Source organism: Myripristis murdjan, chromosome 24 (genome assembly GCF_902150065.1).
Source record: "Myripristis murdjan chromosome 24, fMyrMur1.1, whole genome shotgun sequence".
Classification (NCBI taxonomy): domain Eukaryota; kingdom Metazoa; phylum Chordata; class Actinopteri; order Holocentriformes; family Holocentridae; genus Myripristis; species Myripristis murdjan.
In genome coordinates, this window is record NC_044003.1 from 21,431,406 (window position 1) to 21,441,296 (window position 9,891).

At 41.1% G+C, this 9,891-nt stretch overlaps 1 protein-coding gene across 1 annotated transcript; it reads left to right on the plus strand.

Annotated features, from left to right (window-relative positions):
* The first annotated feature begins 762 nt into the window (after nucleotides 1–762).
* LOC115356089 (breast cancer metastasis-suppressor 1-like protein-A) lies at nucleotides 763–8,419 on the plus strand. The gene is made up of 10 exons (XM_030047098.1): nucleotides 763–1,017; nucleotides 1,239–1,329; nucleotides 1,430–1,557; nucleotides 2,145–2,224; nucleotides 2,613–2,709; nucleotides 2,896–2,985; nucleotides 3,129–3,193; nucleotides 3,311–3,350; nucleotides 3,771–3,900; nucleotides 4,384–8,419. The coding sequence occupies exons 1-10, from the start codon at nucleotides 882–884 to the stop codon at nucleotides 4,499–4,501; spliced, it is 975 nt and encodes a 324-aa protein (XP_029902958.1). The 5' UTR covers nucleotides 763–881; the 3' UTR covers nucleotides 4,502–8,419.
* Nucleotides 8,420–9,891: the final 1,472 nt, after the last annotated feature.

Here is a 9,891-nt window from a genome sequence, read left to right on the forward strand (position 1 = left end):
CAACCCAGTCTCAGAGTAGGACAGTGCTGAAGCCAGGCACCTGTACTGCAACACTGCAAACTACCTTGGGCTGGACTGCCCTCTGCATTCTTATGATCTGAACTAATGAACTCTGAACATGTGTCAACACGACAGTAGCATATTTGTAACTATTATACTTCCTTTCATGTTCTGATAATTTAGATCTCTGTAACGTGTCACGTTTTCACATATTGTACACTGTTGGAAATTTTGCATATCCCTTTATTGTTATGCCATTTTTTTCACAATTGCTGTATATTAAATACTGCATACATGTTGATTTAAAAAATAACAAGGAAAAAAAAAAAAGAAATTCACAATGTTATGTTAAGGCATGCTTATATTTATGCATACGTGACATATTTTTATAGACCACATTGAAGCAAGCTCTAATTAAAAACAGACAGTAATCCTTATGCTTTTCCAGGCCTATTCAGTCTCCTCAAGCTGTGGAAATTAATGGCTGTGTATGTTTATGTGGCTCAAGTTGTTTATATTATGCTTTCATTTTTATATCATGTTTTCCCTGCTATAGCCCATTCCGTTTCCTGCTGCAACGACCTCACATTACTCTGCCTGGGCAGCTGATATGACATGCACAAAAGTAGCCACAAGAACTACAAATCCCGACAAGCTCCATCCAATGATTGGCCAGAACCTCCGACATCTGATTGGTCAGAGACAGTAAAGCCTCTTGTGATTGGTCGAGGGTGGCCATGTTTGCAGTTCCAGCTGTCTAGATGTGGCGCTAGCTAGCCGGCAAGCTGTCGGTGTTATTTGTTTGCCTTTTTTATTTTATTTGGGGGAAATTAACACACCGCTCCACCACCCCGTTTTCACCGGGCTATACGTACATCGAAATGCCGGTTCACTCCCGGGAGAAGAAAGAGAGTAACCACGAAGAAATGGAGGTGGATTTTCCCGAGCAAGACGGCAGCAGCACAGACGAAGAGGACACCGTTAGCTCGTCCGTGTCTGAAGATGGAGACAGCTCGGGTAGGAAACCGTACAGGCCTTAGATACCCCAAATTAACCTTAACAAAATGACAAGCTGTTAGTAGCTTTTTAGGTCAACAGAGTGCTATGAAAATTAGCCGACATTTTGAGCAGGGAGTTGGTGGTATGGTGCTGGTGGTGGTGTTGGTGTTTGACTGCAGAAGCTGAGTGTGGAGACTAGATACAGAGGTGATGCTAAATCTTTCATGTCTTGTACACAGAGATGGACGATGAAGATTGTGAGAGGAGGAGGATGGAGTGCCTGGATGAGATGACCACCTTAGAAAAACAGTTTACAGACCTGAAAGAGCAGTAAGACTCCTCCTCTGGTCTGAGTCGGTGTGTTTACCAGAGAGCAGGCATGAGGCATGACCTGCTGACATGCTTTGTGTCCTTGTTTCCTCCTGTGCAGGTTGTACAAGGAGCGACTGAGCCAGGTGGACATCAAGCTGCAGGAGGTCATGGCTGGCTGTGCCCAAGAGTACCTGGAGCCTCTGGCCAACCTGCAGGAGAACATGCAAATCAGGACCAAAGTGGCAGGTGGGTCCAAGTAGCCCTGCAGTCTCCCCTGCCATACCTACATATCACCACTGTTCAGATAAAACCACTCCTCTCCAAAAAATAGCCACTTTTCATCAAAGAGTAGCATCCTTATTTGCAGATTGCCACCATGCATTTCAGTTTATCCAGTGGGTCTGGAAAGGGTTTTATAAGATCCACTGTTTTAGAAAATAAACTTCATGAGAGTTGCTTTAACAGAATTTTTGAAGACTATGTTTTTTTTTTTTTTTTTTTTTTTTTTTTTTTGGATGCAGATAATTTATGTAAACCGATACCTCTAGGGGCTTACATTCTCTCTCTGCATTCCTAAAGGAAAAGAAATGGATATTCACCTTGTCTAAACACCTACCTCACTCTCCATGTTTGCATTTACATAAAGAAGAGGCAGGATGGAGCAGCATCTGGCATTGTGACAAACCCCAGTGTTTGAAAACACACAGAACAATTGAAATGTGCTTCTCTGCAGCTTGAAAGCTACGGTAGCTCAGTAAACAAGTTCTCACCTCTTCTGTGTCATGCCCCGAACAGGTTCCTGTTGGATTGATTTTACCATGTGTTTGTTGCAGGGATCTACAGGGAGCTGTGTTTGGAGTCAGTGAAGAACAAGTATGAGTGTGAGATCCAGGCCGCCTGCCAACACTGGGAGGTGAGAGGTCAACAAAGGGGTCACATGGGGTTTAAGTGAAAAAGTTGTTTTGCTAGACAAAAACAATGCATTTTTCCCTCAGATATTATTTTGGATAATCTAAGGGAAACATTTTTTCTTTTCCTATGTTGAGGATTTTAGTAGTTTTGAAACTCATTAATTGCATGTGGAGATTCTCCCCTCTTCCCACCCTGTATTATTTCTACCTTTTGTACTGTCCTGTTCATATGCTTGCTACTTTCTCTTCACCAAGAGTAAAATCCACTATAATAAATTCTGATTGGGGTCCACTATATCAGTAGATCAAATTCAGGGCCAGCCTCACTGTTGGAGAAGATTCCCGACTCCTCTGTCTGTTGGGTGACCGATATCTCTTTCTGTCTCCCAGAGTGAGAAGCTCCTGCTGTTTGACACGGTGCAGAGTGAACTGGAGGAGAAGATCAGAAGACTGGAGGAAGACCGACACAGTATTGACATCACCTCCGGTACCAATGCGGTCTCTTTATCTTTTTGGTTTTGTCTCATTTGGTGTTTACACCAGGAGATTGCTGCTCTAAGATCCCTTTATAGCAAAACTCCTTGCACAAGTATAACCCCAAATATGTGAGAAAAGGAGGTGACACGGAGGCACAGGTTTTTCCTCTCGCTAACCTGTTCTTTCTGCTTCACAGAGTTGTGGAATGATGGATTGCACTCACGGAAAAACAAGAAAAAAGATCCATTCTGCCCTGTCAAGAAGAAGAAGCCTGTTGTTGTCTCTGATATCCTTTCCTTCCTCCTGCCCTTGTCGTGTTCCTCCCATCCGTCATATCCACCGCGTGTGGTGTAACAGTTCAAGGATGGACTGTTTTACACTGATACTTTCTCTTACCTCCGGGTGTATCTTCCTTAACCTCTCTATCACGGCCTTATATTGTTTACATGCTGCAAGACCTGGATATTCTTGAAGACTGGACTGCAATAAGAAAGGTATTTGTCTGAAAACACAGAAACTAGCGAATTGGTGTTTGTGTATGTATTGATCATTTTGTCTTAAAATTGTGATTTGACCTTTCTGAGTTGTGGCTGTCCCCTCTCCCCCCACAGGCAATGGCATCACTAGGCCCACACAGGGTGAAGGTCGATGGTAAGAGTTTCTTCTCATCCTCTGTTACAGTCAATATTTGGCTCAGAGCAGATATCGACCCACAGTTAGCCTTGAATAGTTGAATCAAAGACTAACACAACTAAAAGAACAAAACTGTTTAATCGGCAGATGCATACTGCTATTTAGAGGCTAATGTTGGCAATTTAACCTTTTCCCACCCAACATTAGTCTGTTTAGGTTTTGCATGCATGCATGATTACTTTGCTTGTTTTTCTCTGCCTGTCTGTTGCCTCTTAATCTGACTTGTCTCTCTTTTCCTCCTTACTTCATTTTTTCTTTGTCTTTCTGTACTTCTTGTTTTCTTACTCTACCCCGCTGTGTCTCACTCTTGCCTCTTCCTCCATCTCCCTTACTTTCCTGCACTGCCTTTTATTTATCTCCTTTATTTGCTCCCTCCAGTCCCTGCAGTGAAGCCTGACAGGCATCACCATGTGGCGCGCTCCGAGGACGGCCGACTCTTCTATGACAACCAGTGGTACTGCAGAGGACAGGCCATCTGTATCAACAGAAAGGACGAGTACCCAACTAGGTGTGTGTGTGTGTGTGTGTCTGTGAGAGAGAGAGGGAGAGAGGGGTCGATGTTTTTGAATTTCAGCTAAAGGTTCATGCCATCAGCCAAGTTTTGATGTTTAATGATTTATGTATCTATGTCTGCAAAGTTGTGTTAAAGAACTGGTTTTATTACTCATTATGCAAGTCTGTGAATGGGCATTTGATTTTTTGTTTTGTTTTGTTTTGTTTTGTGTTTTTGCAACTGAAAGGCTTTGTCATAGATGTATCTAAAAGAGTGTGTGTGTGTTTATTTAAAACAGGATATGAAAGGATATGAGTGTTAGTTTTGATGTTTGTTATTCCAGCCTCTGCTCTTTCTGTGACTAACTCTGTGTGTGTGAAGAGAGGAAGGACATTGAATATTGTTTGTGATGATTGTTGTTCCGAGTTAACATTGTCCTGTGTGTGTGTGTGTGTGTGTGTGTGTGTGTGTGTGTGTGTGTGTGTGTCTGTCTTGCAGTGCCATCATCACCACCATCAACCATGACGAGGTGTGGTTCAAACGACTGGATGGCACGAAGTCGAAGCTCTACATTTCCCAGCTGCAGAAAGGCAAATACACCATCAAGCACTCTTAAACACACATACACACACACACACACACACACACACACACACACACACACACACATGGAAGGTTGCAAAAAGCTTACCATTTATACAAACACACACACACACACACACATCCCAAAAGGATTTTCAGTATAAAATTGACAAACATGTAAACACACTCATACATATACCTCACTCCCCTCTTCGTATGAGTAACAGAAAAGGAACTTCTATCTATCAGCTGACAAATATCAACTGACCCCTTGATGGATTAAGGAGACGATCTTCTCTGTAAATATGTATGTATGTTGATATTCTCGATGAGGTCACAAAGTGTCATTTTCTCTTCAACGGAGATCAATGCAAAGTGCTGCTAAAAACAAAAAAAAAGGAGGGAAAATAACGGAGCAGTGGTGAACTGTGAACCGCCGAGCTGAGTAGCGTGCCTTTCTGAGACAAGACGATGCCTAGGCTGAAAAAGTCCTGAACTATCAATGCAGTGAAGCCTTACTCTGCACTGTGCTTATAGCAGTAAGAGGATTGAAAGCAGGTCAAAGCGGGTCAGTGAGTGAGTGAGTGAGAAAACCTTCTGAATTTAAGCACGTATGATCCAGGTGAAGATGACATCAGCAGTGTGTTGATGTGCGTCTCCGGATGCACCAGGTAGACTTGAGTTCCACCTTCCAAGATGCCCAAATAAGTTTGTGTAAAAAATCCCCAGGGATCCCAGTCTGCGTAGATATTAGATATAAGTTGGTACAGAATTGCACGGCTGTGTATGTCATAGATGGAGGATGAAAACATTGATCGTTGAGTGAATTAATTTATTGTGGGGGGAAAAAAATAATAATTCCTTAAGAGCCCCACTTGGGAAGCTGCTGGACAAAAAAAAATTTAGGCTAATGATGTAATGTTTGAGAGCAATTTTGAAAGCTGCATTTTAAGTGCAAACCCAGTTCAGCCCAGTGTGCTATGTTTAAAACAAAAAAAAAAAGAAAGATAAAATAAGAAGCCTATTGTATTATTAACATATAATAAAAGAGGTTGTCCATTATTTGGAACAGAGCTGAGCTGAAAACAGTAATGCTGATAAATATGATGATGTGTTTTGTGTTTACGTCACTGTGATCTCAGCCCTGTAGCTCTCTTCCTTCTGTCTCCTGTCATGCTGCCATGTGTCTGATAGTGCCTACAACCTGACATTTATGGCAGGACCTGATGGGTTTAGGTCAGGCTGACTTTTTTTCATTTAACTGCTTGAGTTGTGTTGGGCTCATGCTAAAAAAAAAAAAAAAAAGTTAATCTGATAGTAATATTTGTTGTATAAAAGAGGATCATTTACAGTGTCGGGCTTTAGTTGGGTTTAGGCTCACAAAATCATATTCCAGAGGTTTTGTTGGTAATCTTTTGTTGGTGTGAAGGGTATGAAGGGCGGATTCGAGTGAAGCCAGGCTCAACTTTCCAACTCTCGTAGTGCCATTTTTCTCTTTTTGTCATCATCTTCCTGCCTTCCATGCCTGCTATAATTCAATAACCTGAAAAGATTGGTTGTCAAGTCCTGCAGTGGAAACTTTATATCTATGCTGGAAAGTCAAATGTATCTCTTCTATCTTGTCATCTTTCCTTGTCTTTGTTCCTTTACCTTGATAACCCACTCTGTCTTTCCCCACTGCCGGTGCCAGCTCTTCCACTCCTCACATCAGGCAGCATGTGTAGGGCCGCCTCCCGCCTGGTGATGAGCAAGGCTGTGATCACATAGGACGTGCTCTTGAACATGGCTGCACCATTTCTTCACTCGGCTTCCGTGGTTTTGTTTGTAACCTCGCACAGCCAGCTGATCTCATGACCATTAAATCATGTTTATTGATCACTTTATTGTGTACATGATGGTATCCGTGAGAAAAAAAATCTTCATATTAATTTGATTCACAAAACTATCTGGCCATGCTTCAACCAAAGCATCATTGGAAGCCACCTTAGGCCAGTCAGCATCTTTTGTATGATGTACACACATACAGTTTACAGTGCATTGAATAGGAAAAGTGAAACAATAGGATCACCTGCTACATATTTTTGTAAATGCCTGTTGCTGCCTTTCCTTTTCCAAATGGTTTGAACCCAGCAGCCCAGGCTCTACTTGTAGAAGTTAACAACCGAAAGACATTCACAGTGTGGCTGTGACTAGCACACTTGGCATATTTTCCGGCACTTCCCTGGACACGTTAAGTTGAACACATCATGTCTCGTCCGTTTTTCTAAAACAATGTCACGGTCCTTGCGCTCAGTGAACTGTTTACAAGTCCGCCTTGTGCTGGGTGTCCCATGTCATCACAGCCTAGTAAGTCCAACATGCCTCAGTCTTCATTGCTGCTTTCTAAGACTGCCCCAGGCTTCTTTTACGATACATTTCGGGTACATTTTGAAAATGTATAATTATACTGATTCTGCTGTTCTTGTCCCGTGCGCTCTGTTGCACTCTTACAGCTCCTCGAGGCTTTAGGAGCATGTGTCTTAGCCCATGGATGGCCGACATGCAACATTCAGCTGCCATAAATGCTGAAATTTTAGCTTTCCAATAGCGCTGGCCGATATATATCTGTTATACCGATATTGTGGTATGAGACAAGGTGTCTTCTGGGATTGTGGATATCATAATGACCTTAGAGCCCTCCAGTTGTCTGAGCATAATATCCACATTACGAGTAACTGCCACACAGTTCTTGTGTGTAAATATCCTATCAAAGCACCAAAAGTCATTCCTACACTATCAAAAGTCAAAGATATTGTCATATTTAGTTTTGTCTGTATTGCCCAGCCCTACTTTCTGATGTAGAAAACAGAATTATGTTATTATGAACTCAAATTCATCATAAATTTAAATATCATAAATATTCAAGTTTATTAGACTGACAATAGCCTGTTGACATTTAAGTGTGGAAAGTATGGACACCACTATGAAGAGACAAAAACCTTCATCAGTACCTCAGTTTTAATGACACAACGGACAGCTGATTGGTTGTATCGACAACAGAAATTGTGCTGCAGTTACTCGACAGTCGTGAGGGCAAAGCGTTGTTCTGGCTTAAGTTTAAAACTTATGATTGGGAGGCCAGCAGTATGGCAGCATTACCGTCTTACATCATCACCAGGCTGAAGGGATCCCGCAGCTGCCACATGATGTGTGTTCTGGAGGAACTGGTGCTGCTGTTATTTATGACTGCAGCACTTTGTATTTCACTTTTTTTTTTTTTTTTTACTTGATTTACTGTCAGTAGGTTTTCTTGATTTTCTTTAACACGCCCACCTGTGATGACTCTCCCTGTGGCGCTCCCTGAGACTTTTGTACACGGGGCCTCTGATCAGTTAGAGCCGCTTCTGCATGTTTCCCTTTGTCTTCTTCTTTTCTGTCTCTAAAAATTTCTTGAGCACTGGCGTGTAAGAGTAAACTGAGAAGGAACTGTTGAGGGTATTTCTCTTTTGTACAATCCGTCCATTGGAACCATATCATGTTATTGTTTATAAAGAAAGTTGAGAGAAGTGTCTGTATGTGTAAATATGCTTGGTTTGATGAAATGGATGTTTTTGTTTTTGTTTTTTTTATGTTGTGATTCCAGTGCTTAAAATTTCAGCAGCGCATATTTTTTTCAAAGTATTACCTGCCAACAGTATTGTAATTACAGGTGCTTGGGATATTATGTCATGAACTTCAAAGGTATTCAAGTATCTGTGAAGACTAATGCGGCACTGATATCAACTGTAAAGTAGAATTTTTAATAGTTTCTTGCAAGTTTTGTTTTGTTTACCTTTTTTTTTTTTTTTTTTTCTCGCATAAAAACATTTTTATGCATCATGGTTCTTTTCCCACATTGTGTGAGAGACAAAGAGGAATACATGTGACATTGTGCCAATGCATGTACAGCTAATAAAAGATTTCATTTGTATCATTTGAAGATAGTCTTGTTTAACATGCATAAAGTACAATCCTGTATGTACAGAGATGAACAGCGAGTCTAAATTTGTGTGAAAGTTGTATGCTTTTGTACGCGGAGAAATTGCCATGTTCCATTCATTCATTCATTGTTTTTATTTCACACATTTTTGTGCATAATTCCAAAACAATTCCACACAACAGATAAAACACTGTACTCCAACCTATACACCATTAATGACCAAAAAGGAGCAGGAAGAAGAAAAAAATCTTACATTACCCGCTCCTTTCTTAAAAATAAAGCAAATTTCTCTGCACTTGTGTGATTACAGTATCACTCAGCATTGCTCATCTTAAGTCAAACTGATTTTCCTTTTGAATTAAAGGTTTGAATGTAGAACTTAAGTATCACATTGAATTCAGCCTAACTTTAAAAGGAAAAATGTATATATATATAATCTTCTTAAATGCTCTGGTGCATAAACGGAAAACTCCCTGACAATGGTCTGCCCAATGTCACCTCGAGGTTTGCTGAAGCGCGGCTGTACCGTTCCATGAAAGTGGCTTATTTGGGAGAAAAATGCTGAGCTGGTCCTATTTGATAATGGCTCTTTAGTCTGCTGCCCAGCTCAACCTTTCTGTCACGTATTTCTGCCAGAGGGCCACTCACTAGATTATCACCGCATACCGGGATCGATTCAGGATCTACACTGATAGACCCCTCTCTTGCCCTCTCACTGTCCGTATGACTGACCTGGGGCCTGACTTAACACTAACCTTGACCAAAATAACTGTTAATGTGAAGAGTCAAGTCAGTTAGTAAACTTAATTTAGATTGAGCCAGCACCATTCTCATTTCTGAATCCATACCCTCAGATTGAAGTTGGAGAGTGAAAAGCATAATAAACATGCATTGACGTATACAAAGCACAAATAACATTAGCATTACAAATATCCTTAAATCTAGATAAATTGGATCTAAATGGCTGATGCTTTTTTTTTTATCATCTGACTTTAAGTTGCATCACACTTATTATGGTCAGTTCTGTTGGCGGAAAAAGGTCATTTGAGCTCATGGATTGTAAACCCGAGGGTATGGCTTATAAATCTATAAAAACAATAAGCCCTGGGAGTCTGAACATGGGAGAAAACTGATTACATGCACACCAGGAATTTCAACTCCACTTCTGAGACACTGTTTACTCTTTTTTTATTTTTAATATCACAATGCTGCACAACCGATTCCATCCAGGAGTTGTTGCCATGCATCCTTGAAAAGAAAACAAAGGAACAGCCACAGAAAAAAAAATACCAAAATGCTCAATGTGATGGCAAAATGCAGTCAACAGGAAATTCCACTCTTTCAGTAAAGTGGAAAGGTGAGTCCACTCGTATTTCTAACTGCACACACCCATAGTGACACACCCACCACCCAAGTGCCAATACAGAGTGCACACACACAAGCCAAGCACATGAATATGCACGAAA